This window comes from Diabrotica virgifera, chromosome 4 (assembly GCF_917563875.1).
Source record: "Diabrotica virgifera virgifera chromosome 4, PGI_DIABVI_V3a".
NCBI classification, from domain to species: Eukaryota; Metazoa; Arthropoda; class Insecta; order Coleoptera; family Chrysomelidae; genus Diabrotica; species Diabrotica virgifera.
The window spans coordinates 131,444,382-131,469,399 of record NC_065446.1 but is presented as its reverse complement, the minus strand read 5'-3'; the positions used below and the strand labels follow the sequence as shown (position 1 = coordinate 131,469,399).

General features: G+C 32.7%; 1 protein-coding gene across 1 annotated transcript in view; it reads right to left on the bottom strand.

The window, feature by feature from the left end:
- LOC114334762 (pleckstrin homology domain-containing family G member 5) overlaps window positions 1-25,018 on the bottom strand; it is a 1,826,648-nt gene that overhangs the window by 632,595 nt on the left and 1,169,035 nt on the right. The window contains exon 10 of the mRNA XM_050649705.1: window positions 6,120-6,263. Coding sequence (XP_050505662.1) covers window positions 6,120-6,263 — 144 coding nt within the window. The remainder of the gene's footprint in view (window positions 1-6,119; window positions 6,264-25,018) is intronic.

Genomic DNA, 25,018 nt, shown 5'->3' with positions numbered 1-25,018 from the left:
TACATTGATAAATTTGTGTAAACTTTTTATATGCATATATCAGGTACCTACACTATATACATAGTTTTTTTTTGAAGTAGAATTTTAAATAAAGTTAGGTAATGGTAAATAATAAGTAACTTTTTGAATAAAATAAATTAACTGATAAGGGAAAGGGGAATTAAGACATGTATAAATGTTGTCGGTAGGTTTTTAAATAATATTTCTGGCAAAGTTTTTAACCAAAATCATTTTGTTAGTTTTATATAGCTTCCAGCATCTATGTTTACTTAAGTGTGTACTATGTGTACTATGTGAACTTAGACATAGATCTGTTATTTCGATTGTTTCGGACACTTAATAGTTCGATTGGTGAGTACTTCACCCTTTAAGTCTCTGCTAGAAAAGGTATTAATTTTTTTGTGTAACCATTAGTTGTTCTAGCATTAACTATACCTTATCTAGTCTAGGATCAATTAATATTAGTATACTAACCATAGTATAGGATTTTTCTAAGCTTACGGACACTGACCTGGTTTTTGTTATTGATACTTTTATATTGCGCAATAGCGGTGGTAATTTACTTGGCGTAACCATTTGGTTCTAGATTGTTTTTTTCTCAACTCCACCACTATTGTTTATCTCACATGTATTTATAGGTATCATGGATACATTTAAAGTGATTAATATTATAAATATATTTGTTATTAGTAAGGTTGATTTTTATTTCAGTCTCGTAACCCCAGTTGAAAATATAGCAGAACAAGGTGAATAGTGACTATTTTTTTATTTCAGGTCATTGTATCAATTGTCGTTTATTTCCTGTCTTTCTTTATTTCAAAAATCTCGAACCTTTCAAATTCTCGGTTCAGAGATCTGAGCTGTTCGTTCGAGATGGCGCCTTTTTCTTCTTCTTTCCTTGTCGTATCTTCCTATTACTCTATCTCCAGCGTTCTTATCTAGTTGCGTTCCCTTCTCGCATTAACCGGTCTCATTTTCTTCCTTGTTTCTACCATTTCGTTATCCCATATCTCTGTTTGTATATTTCAAAGCCAATATTCAGTGTATTGAAGCTAGCCCGAATCCTCACTTGAGATATAGTGTCTCTCTGTCTATTTGATTTGTTCGTCTGAGCTAAGCCACTCTCCATTAGTATCTTAACCCTCTTCTCTTCCAGTTTTCTCCTATTTCGTCAGTTCTCCCTTTTCAAAATCTCAATACCTAGAGTATTGGGTTACAATCAGGCTGACAAATTGAGAATTGAGGCGCTCAGAGCAACAGTGGCCGAACCCACAAATTAAGCAGTTTTAGATTATCATATCTACAAAAAGCAGCAACATTAAATCTTCGGATTAACAAGGGTCTACACAACCTATCTCTATATTTGGCTAAAGGGCGCTACATAATTTGTAGCGCCACCCATAAGCATAATGTAAATACGAATGCAAATATTGCGTTTATCTGAAAACTTTGTTTTTGGGGTTGGGCCACTGTTGCTCTGAGCGCCTCAATTACATGTTAAAAAAAATGTTGAAGCACAATAAATATCCAAAATACCTTGGGGTTACTCTAGACAGAACGCTCACAATTAGAGAACACCTGATGAATAGAGTGTGCTGTAATAAGAGAGATAAAGATTTTCATAAGTATTACAAGATAAATTAATAGATGTAAAATAATATCCAATATTGAACTGGGTCATGATTGTGTAATATCGACTAACATTTACCTTCATTGTTTATTTAAATATTAGGTGTTGTAAATATTGAGCCGTGGGTGCTGAATAAGCAACCCTTGGATGATTACCATAACATAGTTCGATTGTTAAAAATAACATAATAAAAGAACAGAATAAACTTGGTGTTCGTCGAGGTAAGATGTTTCATTTTCCCTTAACTACTTAACATTGAAAAGAACCTGGAGTACCTTATATCAGATGGCGATCCCGGCAGGATCGCCATCTGATATAAGTGGTATATGTGTTGTCACCCTGGGAACTAAGGGTGGTAGTACTTCAGGTTATTTTCAATGTTAAGTAGTTAAGGGAGAATGAAACATCTTACCTCGACGAACACCGAGTTTATTCTGATATTTCATTATGTTATTTTTAACAATCGAACTATGTTATTGTCGTCATCCACGGGTTGCTCATTCAGCACTAGAGTTGCACAAGTTTGACTTGAATGTTTGAACTTGACTTGAGTTTGACTTAATTTCAAGTCAATCTCAAGTCAATCCTTCTGACAAATATTTCAAGTCAAGTCAAACTGGTCAATCGTACAGGTTTGAAAATTCAAACTGTTTGTCAAACTAGTTTGAAACAGTTTGAAAAATAATTTATTTAGTAGATATACTTTTTTGTCGAGATAGATAGGTTAGTTGCCAATTAAGATAAGAAAATTAATAATACAATGAGTGCCACAAAGTCAAGATTTTCAATGTGTTTTAATTTAAAACTTTTAAATGTAGATATTTATTTTTTTCGAATTCTGCGAAAACTAATAAGTATTTTTGAAACATGTAAACGCAGAATGAAAGATTACGTTATTACCGAGGGTCGAATGGAAAGTCTCTTAGAATAAATAAAAAGTTTCTTTTGAATGAAATATTGGCAATTAATAATAACACTAAATTTTCCTTTTTACGTTCACCCCTGTAACCTGTAACTTATTAAAATAAACATTATAGAAGTTTTCAGGCATGTTCGTCCCTTAGAAATAATGTATTCTTTCATGCTGGGTTTAATTTTTTTTTAATTCTTATTAGTTTTCTCAATATTTGAAAAAATTAATACATTTAAAACACATTGAACATTTTGATAAGCGACATGTTACGCCTATGTCCTTAAGGGTTACAATAAAATAAGACTATTTGGTTTTTCAATGGACAGCTCAAAATAAAATGATTTGGAATTTTTATGACTTTCATTTATTAAAAAAAGGCATTTATTTATCTTAGGGCCAGTTCGAAAAAACATGTGGTACCAAGCTGCTAGTTCACTCGAAAATATGTACCACAATACAAAAGTTAGTATTGTTGTATATTCCTTGGTATTGCTTTAAAATTCAAAACTAACCATAGGGTTATTAGATCTGCATCCCGCGTACCAAAAAAAGTTGATTAATAGCAAGCTGAAAATTTGTTAATAGTTTAACGGTGTCTAGTCGGACAAACTTTGATGTACGGGAACACTGGAACAGGGGAAGTTTTAATTGTGGAACAGTTTAAAAATTTGAAACGTCAGATTACGAAAACGTCCCATGTATTTTGTCGGCCAGAACATCCAATTGATTTGTTACACTTTCATTAAACTCTCATGCAAAAATCAGACTGCTTTTACTAACCAACATGATTCCTGTCATTTGACATGTTCTTCGTATTCCACTTAAAATTTAAACCCAACAATTGTAGCCTGTATCCGAAAAAAATTTAAATTGTAGATATAAAACCATATAGGCCTGGATCCCGCGTACCAAAAAAAAAAGTTGATTAATAGCAAGCTGAAAATTTGTTAATAGCTTAACGGTGTCTAGTCAGACAAACTTTGATGTATGGGAACACTGGAACAGAAGAAGTTTTAATTGTGGAAAAGGTTAAAAATTTGGAACGTCAGACTACGTAAACGTTTCATGTATTTGTCGGACAGAACTTCCAATTGATTTGTTACCATTTCATTAAACTTTCATGCAAAAATCAGACTGGTGTTTATCACCAGCTGGGCATTTTAATGAGTGGAACACGAAGAACATGTCAAATGACAGGAATCATGTTGGTTAGTAATAGCAGTCTGATTTTTGCATGAGAGTTTAATGAAAGTGTAACAAATCAATTGGATGTTCTGGCCGACAAAATACATGGGACGTTTTCGTAATCTGACGTTCCAAATTTTTAACCTTTTCAACAATTAAAACTTCTTCTGTTCCAGTGTTCCCATACATCAAAATTTGTCTGACTAGACACCGTTAAGCTATTAAGAAATTTTCAGCTTGCTATTAATCAACTTTTTTTTGGTACGCGGGATCCAGGTCTATATGGTTTTATATGTACAATTTAATTTTTTTTCGGATACAGGCTACAAATGTTGGGTATAAATTTTAAAAAAATTAATGTATAAATATGCATTAAGCTTTCTTAATAATTATCCTAACTGGCGCATTTATTAGGTTTTATTTGTCTGTCTGGTCTGCGGTTTAAATATCGTATCAGCCAATACATTTCTATGTTTATTGAAATTTGTCAAAAAATTTTTTTGGACCTTGTTGGGAGGGGGGGGATTTTCCCTACCCCTCCTCCACCCCCCGTTGATCCGCCACTGAACAAATAAAGGCGTAGGCGGTCTCATTTAAAATTGAAAATAAACACGTTGCGTAATATTCAAACTTTTCAAACTGTTTGAAGATGTTTGAATTCAAGTCAAACCTAAAGATATCGAAATCAAGTCAGGTCAAACTTTTTTATACAAAAAGTTTGATTTTCAAGTCAAGTCAAGTTTGTTGAGTAAAATCAAACTAGTTGATCTCTATTCAGCACCCATGGCTCAATATTTAGAACACCTAATATTTAAATAAACAATGAAGGTTAATGTTAGTCGACATTATACAATCTTGACCCAGTTCAATATTGGACATTATTTAATATTAATTCATCTTCTAATACTTATAAAAATCTTAATCTCATAATCTTATTCCAGGACAAGAGCAGCAAAACTAAAAACCGTAATAATATAATACAGAAACTTTGCAGCACTATATGGGAGCCACATCATTAACCTTAAGATCCTCCGTTCTTGGCCTGATATATCCAGTGGCTGAATACTTTGCATCGGTGTGGTTGGATAGCGGGCATACTTACCTGGTCGCGACTCAGCAAACCGTGCTCTTCGTATAATAGTGCTGTGCCTATAATCCCTCGCACAATATCCACCCTTAGTAAAAGATTCCCACACAACCTACTCCGAGAGCATAAATTTGTTAAAGAATACAACAAAAATATGGGTCGTCGTCAACTTCTAGTCCACAACGACATTTCCGATATTCCCTAGCCACGTTACCTTTCTTCTTTCTTCTTTCTTCTTCTTCTTTTGCCCTTTAATTCGTCCAATTTTGAACATAGGCATCCCCTAGTTTCCTACATTCGCTTCTGTTTAGTGCTTTCTGTTTCCAGTGCGTTCCTCCTATCTTTTTAATGTCGTCTCCCCATCTCATCTGGGGTCGTCCTCTTGCTCTCTTTCCTGTCCATGGTCTCCATTGTTATATCGTGCTATTCCACCTATTGTCCGTTTGTCTAGCGTTATGACCTGCGAAGCTCCATTTTAGCCTGGCTATATGTTGGCCTGCGTCTTTGACTTTTGTTCTATTTCTGACCTAGTTGTTTAGCTTTTTGTCTGTCAATTTTACTCCTAACATTGCTCTCTCCATGGCTCTTTGTGTCTTCATTATTTTTTCCATGTTTGCCTTTGTCAATGTCCATGTTTGGCATGCGTATGTGAGAATTGGGAGTATGCACTGGTCAAACACTCTTGTTTTTAAGTATTGTTGTATTTTTTTATTCTTTAGGACCCATTTTAATTTTCCAAATCCTGCCTCGTTACCTTTACCTCCCTTGAAATTCTCTCGAGCGGTCATCAATCAAATTTTGACTTAAAAAATGACCGATGGAGAGAAAATGGAAAAGTAAGACAGATCCGCATTACTATCGTCTATATTTATCAAAGAAGGGTAGCTCTTATACAAATCATAACAAACTGGGGAAGATGCGCGCGGACTTCTTCTACAGATTGAGTAAACTTCCCTCTCCTTCTTGCAATTTCGACGTTGCAAAACAGACGATCATCATACACATCGTACAGGACTGCCTACGCAGATCATACATAGGAGGCCCTACAGACTTCGTAATGGCAACACCAAAGGGACAATACGATATATAAAAAACTGAACATGCATATAATATAAAAATATCAATTTAACTACCTAGAAGAAAGAAATAAATAGTCTAATAAGGGTAGATTTATCGTATCTCTAACATGTATCTTCTTTCGAATATCACTTTTAACCTACTTGAATTAGAATATAAATATAAAAAAAAATTACAAGTAAAGTAGGTACTTTTAAAATTAATTACTTTAATATAATTATACTTACTTTGGTATTGCCAAAAAAGGCAGTCAGTCGTTGTTTTATTTGCTTTTTGCTTTGGTCACCGTCGTGAAGAGAAAGTGTGGAACTAGCAACAGTAGCGTCTTCAGTACTCGAATTGAAAAAAGTGGTTGTTCGGGGACGGTTACTCTGCAATAAAATATATACTGCTTAGTGAAAAAATTATATTATTTTATGTAGTGGGGAAGATTATCGGAAAATAGGTCATTCTCGGGAAAACTTATTAGCCACCTCTTTTGTATATAAACATAGTTTCAAAAGTTTTGCATCGCCTAAAATTATGCTCATTTTCATTTGATTTTTTTCGTGAAGTTAAATTTGAAACACCGTGCAGGAAGGACAAAGTATAATATTATATCTGTTTTGTGAACATTCTGTTTTTTGAATGTCCCCGGTATCTTTAGAAACAAAGAAAATTGACGGATTTATTCTTTAACGTGACGTGTTTTAACCCTTAAATACCAATATCTTAAATCAATGACGTAAACACTAACCAACCACCTGACAGACGGGTTTAATATTTTAGTGGTAATTTTTTTTTGGTTAAATATTTTAATGCAAAAAAAAAATATCTCGATGACTTACTGAAAGTATTGATAATCTAAAAAACACAGTAATTAATCTAGTTTTTCTGTATTTATTAAAATAAAAAACATGATAACAAGAATGGAAGGATTGCTTGTGTGCCTTTTTACTCCTGAAAAAAAGTGTGATAAAAATTAAACAAACTCAAGAATATTGATAAAAATTTATAATCGAGTTAAACAAAGAGTAAGAAACATGAAAATAAAAAGGTTTTAAAAAAATGTTAAAACAAAAAAACTGATGGTGTTATAGTTAGTATTAGTCTAAAGTCTAAGAGCTAGTGAACCCTCCGACTAACGGTCGTCCTGTAAGGCTAGAAATTTTTCTAGTGATAATTCATAGCACACCAAGGCTAAAAACCATGACCTGGCAGGCCTCAGCGGTGCACGTGTATCTACCAGGTGAATCGAAAAGTACAAATTTAGGGGGTAAAATAAACTTTCTCTTGTAAGGTTTAAATTTAAGTATGTGTTTGAGTAAGTCATTTAGAAGAAATGTGTACAATGACAGGCGATTCTGAAGAGCATAAGACCTTGCCAGGCGAGGGTAAAGATTAGGGGTGTTTCCTAAAATTATTCTTCTTGCATCGAACAAATTTTTTTTAGATTTTTTGAATCATTCGAAACAGAAAACGTCTTTAGTGATTTTTATCTTAAGTTAATAGTTTTTGTTATATAAGCGATTGAAAATTTTGAAAATTGCGAAATCGGCCATTTTTAACCCTAAATCGGACATTTATCTAAAAATTTCAATGTTGCCAAGGTACGTAGATATTCTTTAAACATTGATTGATGAAATCCCGAAGAGTTATTTGCAATAAAATATCGAAAACCCCTTTGTTTTTTTAATTGCTAATCAAGCGGGCGCGTCACTGTAGTATAAGTGAGGACGTTTGAGTTTGCATAAATTCATTATCTCGTGAATGGGCAAATTTCAAGAGAAATCCTCAGACAGGTCGATTTTTATTTTTGAATTAGGACTTTTTGGCATATATATAATACTAGTGACGCCATCCATCTGGGCGTGATGACGTAATCGATGATTTTTTTAAATAAGAGTAGGGGTAGTGTGATAGCTCATTTGAAAGGTTATTTAATTCTCTATTCATTAATATAAACATTAACATAATTATTTATACAGGGTGTACAAATTTTTTTTTTATTAAATTAACTTTGATTAAATTTGACAAAGAGAAGAAAAATTTTTTTGTACACTCTGTATAAATAATTATGTTAATGTTTATATTACTGAATAGAGAATTAAATAACCTTTCAAATGAGCTATCACACAACCCCTACTCGTATTTAAAAAAATCATCGATTACGTCATCACGCCCAGATGGATAACGTCACTAGTATTATCTATATGCCAAAAAGTCCTAATTCAAAAATAAAAATCGACCTGTCTGAGGATTTCTCTTGAAATTTGCCCATTCTCGAGATAATGAATTTATGCAAACTCAAACGTCCTCACTTATACTACAGTGACTCGACCGCTTGATTATAAATTAAAAAAACAAAGGGGTTTTCGATATTTCATTGCAAATAACTCTTCGGAATTTCATCAATCAATATTTGAAGAATATCTACGTACCTTGGCAACATTGAAATTTTTAGATAAATGTCCGATTTAGGGATAAAAATGGCCGATTTCGCAATTTTCAAAATTTTCAATCGCTTGTATAACTTAAGAGAAAAATCACTAAAGACGTTTTCTGTTTGGAATGATTCAAAAAATCTAAAGAAAATTTGATCGATGCCAAAAGAATAATTTTAGGAAACACCCCTAATCTTTACCCTCGCCTGGCAAGGTCTTATGCTCTTCAGAATCGCCTGTCATTGTACACATTTCTTCTAAATGACTTACTCAAACACATACTTAAATTTAAACCTTACAGGAGAAAGTTTATTTTACCCCCTAAATTTGCACTTTTCGATTCACCTGGTAGATACACGTGCACCGCTGAGGCCTGCCAGGTCATGGTTTTTAGCCTTGGTGTGCTATGAATTATCACTAGAAAAATTTCTAGCCCTACAGGACGATCGTTAGTCGGAAGGTTCACTAGCTCTTAGACTAATGGTGTAGCAATGGTAGTCAGTGGCAACATTTTCATCACAAATTAATTCCACTTCGCTTATGACGTCTTCTACCACATCAAACCATTTCAAAAGAGTTTCCTCGTAGTCTTTATTCCCTTATCTGATGTTTTTTAATGAACTGGGGCACATTATGTGTAATGACGAACTGGGCACAAACACTTACACCCCGTCTATTAGACGGAAATTATACTTTGAGTCTAAATATCTTTCGAATAACACCTTGTCGCAAATTGCCGAATTCAATACTACTAATGAACAACCCAACTTGAAAAGTCATAAACGGGTGACCTTCAAAATTTTATAGGATGGGAAATATCCCACTTTCAACAAGCGATGCCGTCTGAGAGACATTAGTACTTGAGGGTTAATACTTAAGGGTTAACTGAAACAAAACTAAATTAACATTAAAAAATAACAGTTAACAAAACTTTAAATACAGAAAGGCACATACCGTTAAAAATTCTGGTCGACAACTTAAGAGTTATTTGTCGACCACCTGAACGGTATGCACAGCGCAATATAAGAGAAAAGAAATTGTTTAACGGAGGCTCTGTGATGTTTTGGTGCGGAATTTCCTTGAGAGTAAGTACGGATTTGGTATTTACGTAGAGGCTCTTTAATTAGCAAGAGGTACATTTCATAGGTTTTCTTTCTTTGAACACTTTGTTGTATAGACCACAAGACCGTAGATTTTCAAGACCCTTTATATGTTAAAACTGTAGATATAATAATTCAGCAGTAAGGAGTGTTTTCGCAGAAGAGTGGACTTCTATAGTGCTCTGGTTAAATAAATACTGTTTAGAATCTTATAAGTAATTAGATACAGGCTTTTAATGTCCTCGCATGTCCTGGAAATTTAGGGTAATAAATACCTAAAACGATTTGGTTTTTATCAGAGGCAATAATTTTGTTTCAGGGAAAAAATTCAAAAGAGCGATTAGTTGGAGAAAGTTTTAATGTTTTCTATACAATACTTTTGTATTGTTTTTCTCGAAGTTAATGATATGAACAGAACGGATTACAAATACAGATTTTCCTGTATATAAAAGAGAAAGCTTTATTCTGCTATATTCTAGAAATTTAGAGAAAAATCATGTCGGTGTACAATATTGTTGATTTTTTTGAAAAAATGAAAGTAGAGGTGTGGGCAAGTAGTATGATGGGAATGAATGTGTATGATTGGCTAAAAAAAATATATAGGAGGGGAAGAGATAGTCGATGTTAAAGTTGAACGAGAAAATTGAGATTATTGTGATTTTACCATCCAGCACGGGCAGTCCAGTTGAAAACAGTGTGTCAAAAGATAAATGCAATTTGTGTTGTTTTGTGGGGAAATTCGGTAATAGCAGAAGAGTGGAACGCGAAAACAGATCAACTCGAGAATTATTCCAAACTCCTTGTGTCCAAAGAGATTTCAATTTCTGTAAGTAAAGAAAAGCAGTATCATATAAGAATTGCACTAGGCAGCAAGTCGAGGCGAAAAATCCTTAGGCTGAAAGATTGCTACTGTTATTTTGAAACGAGTCGGAGATTTGATTTGTGGAGAGAATCGGAACGAGTGCAGTTTTTGAAACAGTGTGAAAGGAGGAAGCGGAGAAGCACGTTTATTGGAGAACTTGGAACAGTTTTGTGAGAACACAATCAATGAGCATCTAGAGGGATCCGTCGGAAAACGTCGTATAGACTACATCAAAGGTCAGTCAAATTATTTGTGACATAAGAGTTGTGTTTGTATCCCATATCCTATTTATTTTGAAACCTATAAAATCTCAATTATTGGGACATAAATTCTTTATCCATAAATTCTTAGAGTTATAAATTAATTGTTTTAAAGACTAGAATTCACATGTCAGAATAAAATCAGTTGAAAATAAAATTAACATCAGAAAATTAGTACAGAATTAAAATTTGTTTGTTTTTTCAAGAAATAGTAATTAGAGCAATTTTCACATTGAATTATATAATTTTGGTTCAAAAGGAGGTAAAAAAATTAAAGTTTCTTTTGTTTAGTGATTAGATAAGAAATCTTGCAGTCTTTATATTATGTTTTATATGGTATAATAAATAAATAGTGTTTGAAGTTTTATAAAAATTTTGTTGATTATATCGTGGGCGTACTGGGAAAATCCACTAACTCACAAAAGTAAAGTTTTGAGAAAAACGCATTTAAACATTATTGTGCCTTATGGATTACCTCTTAAAAATCGGGTACACTGGCTGTTTAAGTTTTGGTACCTGCGATATGATTTTAAAGGACCACAGGTTGTGTGCATATATATGTAGATAGAAATATTTGGAAAAACATTATTTTATTCATGAAAACTTAAAAAAAGATGGAGTGAGTTGATTTTCTTTGTCATTGAATTTAACGATTTAATCACAGTGGATGACGAATTTGGAGATATACGGTTTTTCCTGTTAACTTATTGATGTTTGTGAATTTAATGGTATTAAAATGTCAAAAAAAATGGAGTTCGTGAATTTTCCCAGTACGCCCACGATATTTATTTTCTTTGTTTATCCTGGATAAAGCAAGCAACCAAAAAATACTAGAAGTCACAAAGTAAAAGGTAATTTTCACATAATATTATAGTAAAGTTGCCCTAAGAAATTTAAATTATTACATAAATTTATTAAATTTGATCTGCTTTATAATTATTAATTAAATTAATTCATTAATTCAATTAATAGAAGTCATTCCTACAATAAGCAAAAAAGCAGATCATAATAATATATAGGAAATAATTTTATCTTAGTGCATGATAACACACAAGTAAACTGTTTACTTCAAGCAGCAGCGAGAAGCGGAACTACCTGACTTGACAATGGCAAGTGAGATCTTGCCGAAACGTCGTCAAAATAATGGTTTTTTTCAAAACCAAAATTATTCAATGCGGAGTCAAACTCGGATAACAACAGAAAGAACCGGGTTTGACTTCGCGTTGAATAATTTTGGTTTTGAGAAAAACCATTATTTTAATGACGTTTCGGCAAGATCTTACTTAACGTTGTCAAGTCAGGTAGTTACGCTTCTCGCTGCTGCTTGAAGTAAACTGAATTCTTACTCACGATACCGTCACTTATGTAGTTGATCCTGATGCGGCTGCTTGCTCTGCGCGAACTCTGGCTCTGGTTATTGGACCAGTGTAGGTTGGAGTCGCCGGAGGGATGTTACGCGTCGATATTTTGGTGTTTTTCTTCAGTACCGTTTTCCATGTTGTAGGAAGCCGTTGCGCATCGTCTCTTTGGTTTAAGCTGTTGGGTTTTCTTTCAATTTCTATCGATTCTCTAAATTCCCGTTTTCTTTTTATTTCGATGTTAGCTAACATCGTTGTTTGGTTCAGGTTTATTACATATCCTGTATTTGCGACATGTTGAGCCAGGGATGACGTGGTTTCTCCCCTTTCGATAGCATTTCGGTGTTCTTCTCGCCTTACATGGATTATTCGGTTGGTCTGTCCAATGTACGACTTTCCTCAATCCCCACACGGAATCTCGTATACACCTTGACTTTCTAATGATATTTTGGTCTTTGGTGTTGCGTTGGTAAAATAGTTGAGATCTTTCTGTCCATATTAAATATCGTTTCTATGTTATGTTTTCTCAGCACTCTCCCTATTTTCTCTGTTGTACCCTTCACATATGGTAGAATGGTTTTGCCGATCGGTTTTTCGTCTTCTGTTGGATCCTTCATTCTTTTTCGAGCATTTTGAGCTTTTTCGATGGTGTATGTTGAGAAGCTGTTTTTTTTTTCTAAACGCTGTATTCACATTATTCATTTCTTCATTTTGATGCTCTTGGTCTGTCAGTCTTTCGGATCTTGTAATCAAGGTTTTGATGACTGAATGTAATTGTGCAGGATGGTTGTGTGAAGCTGCATTTAGATATCTATCGGTATGTGTCGGTTTCCGATACACTGTATGACCTATGTGTCCGTCTTGTTTCTTTATTATTAACACACCTAGGAATTAAGGCAGTCAATGAGGGTATTTGGCTCCGAATTCCATCCTACTATATCGATTTACTTGATATTTTCACAGTAAGTAGGGAATAGCTCAAAAGAAACAAAGTCGAACCTATGCCGATGTGCGCTTTTATCTTGGGGGTGGTTCTCACCCCTTCTCGGGGGTGAAATTTTGTTTGGATAAACTAACCACGGAAGAGGCCAGCGAATCTAATTCTAAGCAAAAACTGTTCCATAAATATTTTTTTAAAACTCAATACCTTTTGAGTTATTCGTGGTTGAAAATTGGCCATTTTCGTTTAAAATGATACCATTTGGACGGATTTTTGCGAATAGCTTAAAAACTATGCATCTAACAAAAAAACTATATAAAATATTTTTGTAGCTTATAAAAAAACAAAGAGATCCATTCTTTCATAAATCTTCTAGTTATAATACAAAAAAAGGTATGGTAGGTGAGAAAAGTTTGTTGTTTGGTGCATGCTTAAATCGGTGTATTCAACTTGAAATAACAGAGAAACGGTTGATTTTAGGTACATAATGGTACTAATAACTTTTGTAGTGCTTGAAAAGACCATTAAAACTAGCACTATTAAATGTCCACTACATTCAAACTAAGCGAGATATGCTGTAAAATAATTGATGACTAATGTATTTTAAGAAGAAATGAGAAGTGTAATTAACCCCTCATCCATCAGAATTTAAATACATCGTTTCCCTTCTAAAATACTTTTTATTATAGTGTTACATCTATGTTCAAAAAGTTGGACTGGTTTAAAATGAAGGATTTTTGAAAAAGTTAGATCAAATTATAGAGCGCATTTTTAAATTTTCTTAAAAATCTTCTTTTTTCTTCATGTAACTCGAAAATGATAAGAGCTACGAAAAAAAGATATAACACAAAAATGTAGAGTTTTTTAGGTAAAAATTTAGTTTTTATTTTTCATTACTGTACCTGTTATCATTTTCAAGTTACATGGAAAAAAAGGAGATTTTTAAGAAAATGTAAAAATGCGCTCTATAATTTAATTTAATTTTTTTCAAAAACCATTCATTTTAAACTCGTCCAACTTTTTGAACATAGAAATAACACTATAATAAAAGGTATTGTAGACGGAAAATGATGCATTAACATTCTGGTGGATGGGGGTTAAAATTGTTTCTCATTTTTTCTTAAATACATTAGTTATCAATTTTGTTTGCAAGATATCTCGCTTAGTTTGTACGTAATTTACCTTTAATATTGCTCATTTTAAAGGTCTTTTCAAGCACTACAAACGGTATTGGTAGCATTATACACATAAACTCGACCGTTTCTCTGTTATTTCAAGTTTTTTTTTTTTGAAAAATGGCTTTGGCAGAGCCAATTAGCCAGACTTGTTTGTGATTGATTGCAGATTCATAGTCATAAATTTCTTATAAACATAAGTACATTCTACAATATTATTTTTATAGATACATTGGTACATTGTGTAGCTTTTTTTTATTTTGTTTTTTTAATTATTTTACTGTTTTTTTAATATATATTTTAATTTGTGCGAAACACTTCTTTTTTTTTTCTTTTTTATTTTTGTTTCTATTTTTGTTTCTTTTTTTTTATTTATTATTTTTTTGTTAGTATTTTATTATGTGTTTTTTTATGTAATATTTTTTTTTATTTTTTCAAACCACATTAACAAATTATGCCTATTATATTACGTTTACAACTTGTATTTACATAATTTAACATGTTTATAAATGAGATGAAGAATTTCAATATCATTTGTAAATATTAAAGTATTAAGGTTTATTGGGAAAAAACATTTTAAATCTTTTAATTCCTTATAAAGGTCGTTTATGTTATTTATGTTTAAATGACATTCTAATATGACATGTGTTAGATATCCGATTTTGCCACAAGTACAATTAAATTGGGAGTATCTGACAAGCCGATTCTATGCATGTAATATGGCGTAAGAGCATGATTGGCTCTCAGCCGATTAATGGTCTTTATAAAATGTCTGTTATATTCTGTGTAAAACCATCTTTTTGAGAATATCCTAGGGTTACAATGAGCAAAATTTGAGCCAGTCTTACATTCTCTGTAATGCAATTGCCAATTATTTTTAAGTTTTTGTCTGCTAAAAGTATCAATATCTGAAGCTGGAATTAAATTTTTGTTTATTTTTTTCTCCGATTACATAAGCTGATTTAGCAAAATTGTCAACTATTTCATTGCCTTTTATTCCCGAATGACCCTTAATCCAAGCAATTGTTACATTTACTCCTAATTGTGTAATTTCAAACAGAGTTTTAAGTATATTCAATTCAATGTGGTTTATGTGTTTGACTGTTTGAATGTTACTTAATCTGTCCACCACGCTTTTACTGTCAGTAAATATAACATAATTGCTAGTTGGATTCAGAAGTACATACTGAACAGCAAACATTACTGCTATCATTTCTGCTGTGTATATTGAGCATTCAATAGGTAGGCTATATTGATGATGGTAATTTATATTTTCGTGGAATACTGCACAGCCCGTTCCATTTGCGTCTTTTGACCCATCGGTAAATATGTACTGAAAATTTGACCATTTTTCTCTAATAAGTATATCAAACATATTTGGCGGTAAATGTGAGTTTAAATAACATGTTTTAACCTTGTTAGAAAATAATGTTTTTGTCATTGCACTGCAGTAAGGCGGAATTTGGCTTTTATAGATAACTTCACTGTACTTTACCGTACTTAGATAACTTTCTACCAAAGGTATAGATTTTTTAGTTCTCCAGTACCTATGAGTGAGGTCTAAAACTGATAGCTCATGTAGATCTTGAAGGTATTTACATTTTTTGGACATAATTCGAGTTGTAAATTTATCACTGAGAAATTGGCGGCGTAAATGCAATGGAGGTTCCACTGCTTCATTTTCAATTATTTGGACTGGAGTGGAGTGGATAACCTAGGCATAATCTTAAGCATTTATTTTTTTGAATTTCAAGTTTATTTAGAAGTGTATTGGTCGCTGATCCAAATAAATGACAGCTATAGTCGAGAATGGGTCTGATCATGTCACGGTAAAACATCAAAGCAATATTTGGGTCTGCTCCCCAATTTGTTTTACAGAAAGCTCTTAAAATATTTATTGAGTTTTCTGATTTTTTAACAATATGATGAATGTGATCTTTCCAAGACAATTTCTTGTCTAGATAGGTACCAAGATACTTAACACAGCTTTTAATTGGAAAATTAAATTTCCCAACGTTAAGATTGCCTTGTGGAACTCTACGCTTTTTTGTAAAGTAACACACCTCAGTTTTTGTGTCAGAAATTGATAATCCTACTTCTTCGTAGCACTGATTTACGATTTCTAATGCGACTTTTAAATTATCCTCACATCTACTTAACAATTTTTCTTCTGTATATAAAACAACATCATCAGCATATTGAAGAATTTTAGTATTGTTGGGTATACTAACTTCAAGATCTATGTTGTACAGGATGTATAAAATCGGTCTTAAAATACTCCCCTGTGGCAATCCAATATTAGTTAGTCGAGGATATGAAAATTCATCATTATTAATTTTTAAATAAGTTAATCTCTTGGAATATAAAGATTTTAAAAAGAGCGCAAATGAATTAGGGATTCCAATATACATTTTTTTGTAAAGAATGTCTAAATTAACATTATCAAAAGCAGCGGAAATGTCAAGGAACGCAGCTGCTGTAGACTTATTTCTTGTAAAGTTAAGTTTAATTGACGTAACTAGAGCTGCAGTTGCATCTTGAGTAGACCTAGACTTGCGAAAACCATATTGGGATCTTGGAAGTATACCATTTCAAGTTGAATAAACCAATTTGAGCATGTAGCAAAAAAAACAAACTCTGTTCACCTACCATATCTCTTTTTGTATTATAACTAGAAGATTTATGAAGGCAAGTGTATCTTTGTTTTTTATAACCTACAAAAATATTTTATACAGTTTTTTTAGTTAGATGCATATTTTTTAAGGTATTGGAAAAAAACCGTTCGAAAAGGTGTTATGTTTCAATGAAAATGGCCAATTTTCAACCACGAATAACTCAAAAAGTATTGAGTTTTCAAAAAAAAATTATAGAACAGTTTTTGCTTAGAATTAGGTTCTAGAGCGAATTCCGTGGTTATCTTAACAAAAAATTTTCAGAAGGGGTGGGAACCACCCACAAGATAAAAGCACACATCGGCATAGGGTAGACTTTGAATTATGAGATAAGTAGAGACTATTCCCAAATTTTCATTAAAATCAATGCAGTAGGATAGAATTCGGAGATAATATTCTATTCTTGCTCCCATTGACTGGCGTAAATGGTATTTGATCGTTTTCTTCCAGTTCCATAGTAAACTGAATTTTATGGTGGATATTGTTGATATGTTTTAAAAATGCCTTTAGTTTTTCTTCTCCGTGGGTCCAGATGACAAAAGTGTCATCCACGTATCTAAGCCAAAGTTTAGGTTTGTATTCAGCTGTTTCTATTGCCCGCTGTCCTATTTCCTTCATAAACAAGTTCGCTATTACTGGTGAGAGACGGAAACTTATCGGTGCTCCCTCAACTTGTTTATATCTTTGTTCCTTATAGATGAAATATGTGTTATTTAAACAGTGTTTGGTTAGGTTTAGAGTTTAGAGTATCCGCTGATATTGGATACTTTTTGCTTATGATGTCCAGTGATTCATCTATAGTCTATAGGAACATTCGTGAAAAGTGAGACTATATCTAAGATGACTAGCAAATGTCCCGGCTCAAGAGTCACACCTTTTATACGCTCGATGAAGTGGCTCACGTTCTTGACGTAAGAATCCGCTTCCTCCGCGTATGGTTGCAGCTGTTGAGCCACAAATTTCGCCAGCGGTTGTAAGGGAGATCCGATGGAGCTCACAATTGGTCGCAGTGGTAACCCTGCATTGTGTACCTTGGGTAGGCCGTAAAATGTTTGCCCAATGCCCAACAGATGCCCAAAATTTCACGGCCTACCCAAGGTACAAAAGGCAGGATTACCTCTGCGACCAATTGTGAGCTCCATCAGATTTCAATTACAACCGCTGGCGAAATTTGAATTTCATTCAAAATGTACAACAAAAGTCGGTTCGCTAACCTCATACACAAATTAGGGGAGTGCAATTAGAATAAAAACATGCATTTTTTCGGAAAAATTCAAACAAGCTTATATTTTTCTAAAACTTTTTTTGTTAGTTTATATACATGTTAAAGTAAAAAGTTCTACTCGCAGATTTGGCCGCTAATTGTTTATTAATTGTTTAAACAATAACAATTATTTTGTATAAATAATTTTAAAAATATCGTTAAATTCATCATTTTATTTTGATGAAATATGTTTCCATTTTGTTTTTGATTATGCTGAATCCGAATATGGCATTGCAATTTGAAAATTCTTATACAGAAGCTCTTATACAGTATGTCTGCGTAGCTAGGAACCACATGGAAAACCACATTTTTTTAGCTAGTAATTTTCGGTTTCTGTATTAAATTTTTGTTACCTTTCTTAATTTTCTCAAAAAGAAATATTTCTATTTCATTTCTAAAGTAAAATAATTCAGTGCATTTTAAAGATTACATCCTAACCTTAAACAAGCACTTATAAAACTGTAATAGATCTATTAAAACTTGAGTAATACCGTCTTAAAGTGGTGGTATTTCTATAAAACTACGAAGATTTGAAAAATTACATTTTTTGAGACGTCATATCATTTGATTTAAAATTTTGAGATCTTTTTTGAATGCAACATCATTCATTAAGACGCTTGAAAGGTAAGTTGTGCAAAATTGAGGGTTTTATAAGAAAAATTATATTAGTTACACATTTTTAAATCATTTTTAAACAAAATTCATGTAAGGCTCATTTTCCGTCCCCACCGTACTTATGCTCATACATTTCATTTCTTTCTATTATAACCATAAGATAGCTTAATTATTCTTCTTTTATGTTCAATTTATAAAATTTCATTTGATCCATTATTTAAAGAAATACATTAAAATAATTCAATCGTGCACTTCGCCGTACGCTAATTTACAGTGCGCCAACGTTTGTGAGAAGGATGACTTTAGCGTTATAAATAAAAAATTATAGAAGATACAGATTTAGTTTTAGAAAATTCTTTATATAAGGATTTTTTGTAAAATTTTCTGAATTTTTCAATGGTCCAGTCAGTTTTTTTCTAAAATTTATATTTTCGGAGTTATTTAAAAAACATCTAATTTCGTAGTTCATTTGTTTAATAAAAATGAAGCACCCACTTCTCGAGTAGAACTTTTTGATATGTTGTTTATTTTAGTAGGTAATTTTGCCAAATTGGTAAAATTGGCAAAAAGTAATCACTAATAGACTAGGAGCCGCTATAGGTGAAATTTCTTAATGATTTTAGGCACGACGGGACCCTATAAGTTAAATAGTAGAACCTAAAAGAAAACGTTTGAGCACTGTGCCGTCACTTTTCAGTGGCACATGCGTCGACAGTGGCGCATCAAACTTTCCGCTTATGGACGGGATACATAAATTAAAAAATACCCTCCCTTATTACCAAAATTTAATTTTTTGCATTTTTTTAAGTTCTATGTGATTAAGACATAAGATTCATCGTAATTTTAACCCACCACCCCCTTCTCCCTGTCCCCACCATCAAAAACTTTATTTTTCGATTTTATTTTTTTTTGTGGGATGCAATCAATTTTAAAATTTCAAAAAATTCACAAGGATAGTTAAGGCTCTTATAAAACACGTCTATTTTTTATAGACCTGTAGGTTGAGTGTACATAACCTCAAAAAATTTTAAATTTTTTTTTTTGGAAAAAAGTATTTAACTTTTTTTTGGGGAGAGCTGCAGATCTAATATTTTCTCAGTCTTGTGTATTTTATCAAACACTATATTTCTAATTTTTTTCAGATTTTTCTGTGACGCTGGTCACCTTTAAAAATCCAAAAAAACTGTTTTTTAAGGGGGTTTTGGGGGATTTGAACGTGTTTTTCTGATTTTTAAATATTCTAAAGGACTCACTTACATCAAGTTACATATAACCTATAAAAAGAAAATTGATTTGATATACTATGAAGTCTATAAAATAGGGAAAATCCCCCAAAACCCCCCAAAAAACAGTTTTTCGGATTTTTGAAGGTGGGGAGCCTTACAGAAAAATCTGAAAAAAATTAAAAATATAGTGTTTGATAAAACACACAAAATTAAAAAAAACTAGACCTGTAGCTATTCCTCAAAAAAAGTTATACGCTTTTTTGAAAAATTTTTTAAAAATTTTTTGAGGTTATGTACACTCTGCCTATGGGTCTATAAAAAATAGGCATGTTTTATAAAATCCTCAGCTATGCTTGTGAATTTTTTGAAATTTTAAAATTGATTGCATCCCACCAAAAAAAATAAAAACGAAAAATGAAGTTTTTGATGGTGGGGGTAGGGGGAAGGGGGTTGTGGGTTAAAATTACGCTGAATTTTATGTGTTAATCACATAAAACTTAAAAAAATAAAAAAAATTAATTCTGTTAGTAAGGGAGGGTAACTTTTAATTTATTTATCCCGTCCAGAAGTGGAAAGTTTGATGCGCCACTGTCGACGCATGTGCCACTGAAAAGTGACGGCACAGTGTTCAAACGTTTTCTTTTAGGTTCTACTATTTAAGTTATAGGGTCCCATCGTGCCTAAAATGATTAAGAAATTTCACCTATAGCGACTCTTAGTCTATAAATAGTTAATAATTACCAAAATTAACCAAAAACAAAAAACTTACCTACTAAAATCACTAGGCAGTTGTGTCTGAGTTTAGCGAACAGACTTTAGTAACCAACATTTTTTTATAATATAAATTCTGGTAAGTTACTCATTACTTTTTGTTCTTTGATACATATTCTAATTTTTTTTTATCTTATTGCATTGTAGAAATTCTTGAAAAGCGAAATAAACATTTCCGAAAGCTCGAGTATTAGATAATAGTGTATTTTAAAGCCCTAGTTTGACTTCTATACCCAAAAAATTTGTGAAATAAATGTTATACTTCTCCCCACATATCAACTTTCCAAATACACAATGTCATATTTTCCCCATTACCGAAACACATTTTCTGAAAAAGCATGATTCATCCTAATAAACATTTTGTTTTTATAGTCTAAAGTAAACAAGCTATTTTTATACCTAACACTTTTGTCGTGTCTGGGATGTATCCAAAATGACAGTACTGATTTCCCCTTTCATGACGTAGGTTAGGAAATTATAGCCTATAAATATTGACAAAAACCGCAACATGAAATTATACCTCTATGGCTTCAGTTGATCAAATCAGAAGGAAACACTACAATTATGTCGTTGAATTAAGGAAAGTTTTTTGATTACATCGATAAGGGTATACCAGTGGATTTATTTTTTAGACATTTGTGTTTGACTCAATCGAAATCTCTGTGAACAAAAATGAGTATGGCTTGTTCAATTGAAACATATCTTTGGTTCAGAAAAAACTTATTCGTAAATATATGTACAAATAATAATTACGACTACAATGAATGCACACATCCCATTTTTTCACCAACCGATGTATACCCTGCTTAAAGAATTCTTGTGGCTGTTGCTCAAAGAATTTTTTACGGCATTTTTTACTTATTGAAAACGATTACATTTTAACACCTATTTCAATTGCCCAAAGATATCCACACTGGACAGAGTAGAGAAATATGCTTTATTGTCATGAAAAATTGTACAATTTTATCGACAAAGCTTATTAAAAGTGAGGAAAACAAAACAATAACAATCCAATTTACTAAAATTACATAAATCGTCAATATATTTACAATAATAAAAATAATAATGAAGTTAAACAGAAATAATCAATTGCAAAATTTAAATAAATTGCAAATGCATAGTCTACCTAGTAATTAATAAGTTTAAAAGTTAAGCTGCTGCATGTGACACCCAAATATAGACAAAGAATAAGAATAAAAATACTACTTGTGCAAAGGGTACTGTAATTTCTTAGTTATTGATTAAGAAAATCTTCTATTGAATAATACGGTCTTTCAGATAGGTAGGCTTTTGTCAGCTTACGGAATTTGGGGAAAGATGCTTCAGATTTAAGTTGTAGAGGGCGATGGTTGTAAAGTTTTTTTGCGGAATATAATATAGATTTCTTTACTAACTCAGAGAACGGGGTCGGCAAATAGACGTCAAACAAAGAATTTCTCGTCAAGTAGTCATGATTAAGTCTTGGTGGAAAGACATGTAGATGTTTACGAATTAAGCAAACAGTTTCTAAAATATACAAAGATGGAAGGGTTAAAATTCCGTGAACTTTGAAGTAACTTCTGCAATGTGTTGTTCTTCTGAGGCCAAACAGATATCTTTTTGCTCTTTTTTGTCATTTGAAAATAACATCGAATTGGGCAGCTGTACCAGAATCCCAAAAAGAAGACCATAACGAAGATGTGACTCGAATAAAGAAAAATATGTTATTTTGGAAGATGCTAAATTGAGTTCATTCGAAACAGATCTTATAGCATAGCAAGCTGAGGATAGTTTCTTCCTTAACAAATCGATATGGTGGGACCATTTAAGGTTGCTCTCTAAAAAAATATCAAGAAATTTTACAGAATCAACGGTACTGATCTGGTTGTTATTAAGAAGTAAGGGTTGAAGAGCTCCTTTATAAGACAATGCTACTGTTTAATCTACGTTAAGCGAGATTAAATTAGAGTCAGACCAGGTTTTTATTGTAAGTAGATCAGAAGTTATAGCAGCATGAAGAGTTGCAATATTTTAATTGCTCCAAATGATACTGATATCATCAGCAAAAATAAAGATTTTTCCATCGACTTTTAAACTACCGATGTCATTAATAACGATAAGGAAAAGTAGAGGTCCCAATACTGAACCTTGAGGTACCCCACATAGAATGTATTTGAAACTAGAGTCTATATCATTTGCTCTAACCAGTTGTTTCCTATCATCCAAGTAAGATTGGAACCAATCTAAAGAAATACCTCCAAATCCGTAGAAATTTAGTTTTTTTATCAAAATGTTGTGATTTACACAATCAAAAGCTTTGGCGTAGTCACAAAAAACGGTGGCAGTGTGAATATTATTGTTCAGTGCTTGATAAACCTCATGTTGTACAGAAAACATGGCATCAGTGGTGCATTTATTATTTAAAAAGCCGAACTGATTTTGTGATAAACTGTTGTTCTCAACTAGAAAGGACATAAGTCGGGCTTTTAAGAGTCTCTCAATAATTTGGGAGAGTACCGGTAGGAGTGCAATAGGTCTATAATTGCAGGTATTAGATATTTCACCACCCTTATGAAGAGGAACAATGATGGCTGTCTTCAGGCATTCTGGAAATTTACCTTTCTCAAAGGAATCATTAATTAGTAAGATGAGGACTTCTAACACATTTTCTGGGAGATTAGAAAACAATTTTATCGATAGACCATCAGTACTACAGGAAGATTTGCTTTTGATACTATTGATTGTTTGGATCAGTTTAGATTTATCGACTGGTTTTATAAAGAATGAATTCGAGACCTTTCTTGAATTAGGGATATAGGCAATGGGATCTTGTTGTGGCAAAATAGTTGATGTAATATTTTTATTCTCATTAACAAAGTATTCATTTAGATTTTCAGGGTCTGGAAAGGAAATTATTTGAGCAGTGTGGGTTTTATTTCGAAGATCGTTCATTATGGACCAAGTTTCTTTTGCTACACTTTTTGAGCTTCCCAGACGGTTATGGTAGTAGCCTTTTTAGCTGATTTTATACGTTTAAGAAAGGTTGCCCTGTACTTGGTGATATATTCAGTGATAGAGACGTTAGTAGTAAATTTCTTGATATAGAGAAGAGAACGCATATTCTTGGAAGATATTCGGATACTTTTAGTAGTACAGGGTTTGCGATGTTTTGGCTTAATTGCAATTAAAGGAAATGCTTTATTGAAGACACAGAAAAGCTTATCTAAAAAAGCACTGAAATTATTATCCACGTCCATAGCGGAAAGCGCCACTCAGAGGTTAAGCATAAATTTTAGAAATTACGAAAATTCCCGGTGGAAAAAATCCTGCCTAAACGTCGGGTTTTCGAGGAGGGTTTGCTTAAGATATTAAACTTCGTATAAACTGCTTCATGATCAGATAGTCCAGCATTAATAATTGTAGAGTGAACATCAAGGGGTGAGAAATCTGAGAGAGTATAATCCATTATGGTAGATGAAGTTTTTGTAATCCTTGTAGGAGAATTAACGCGAATTGTTAGACCATACGATTCAAATATGTTGAACAAGGATATTTGTGTAGCACTAGCAGCAGCATAATCAATGTTAAAGTCCCCGCATAAAATTTTTCTACTTTTATGGGGCAGGTCATCTAACAAATTTAGCAGGTTCTGAAAAAATAGTTCCACGGAAGAGTTAGGTGATCTATAAATGCAAATAATATAAAGATTAAGATTCTTATTGCAAACTAAGGAAAACTCAAAGAAGGCTTCACTTAACAGAAAGTCATATTTTGAAAAATATTAAAGAAAAATCATTGCTCGTAGATAGAATTAGGGTGCCTCCATAAGCTGAGCTTGGACGATCATACCTAGCAATTGTGGTGTATTTTTCTACAAAAAAGGCTCGTTGAGTAACCGCAACAACCGGAGGAAATCCTAATTCCTCTAGGAACAAAAATAATTCATCAGTTTTGTATCTTATAGAACGAATATTAATCAGAACCATGCTAAAGTTGTTATCACTAAAACAATTTGAGGATTCTAGCCCCTCAGAACACGTCGTGATGTTTAAAAATTTCGTTTCGGAGAGGCAGCGGAATAGTAATTTCGGTGACATTCCCTTGATTTTTGCAGGTGTATAATTCTTTCAGAAGTGAGAAAGGACCTATAAGCATCAAGATCAGCTTCCACCTCATCTGGAACAATCCCATAGGCATTGTTAAATTCCAGCAGAATTCGTCGTAGATCTTCGGTCTTAGTGGGAAGAGAAACTTTTGTGTATCTCGGCAGTAATATCAATGAGAGCTGATATCTAACCACAGAAATTAAAAGCCGACTAGGACATGCCGAACTGCTTTTGTAAAAATAAGAAAGGTACTTTGCAGTCACGATCTTAATATTGACCTTCGAGTTCGAATGACATATTGTTATATCTTTCCTGTCATACTGTATGGAGTAGAAGCGTAGACTCTAACTGAGGCTATGCTTAAACGCTTGACAG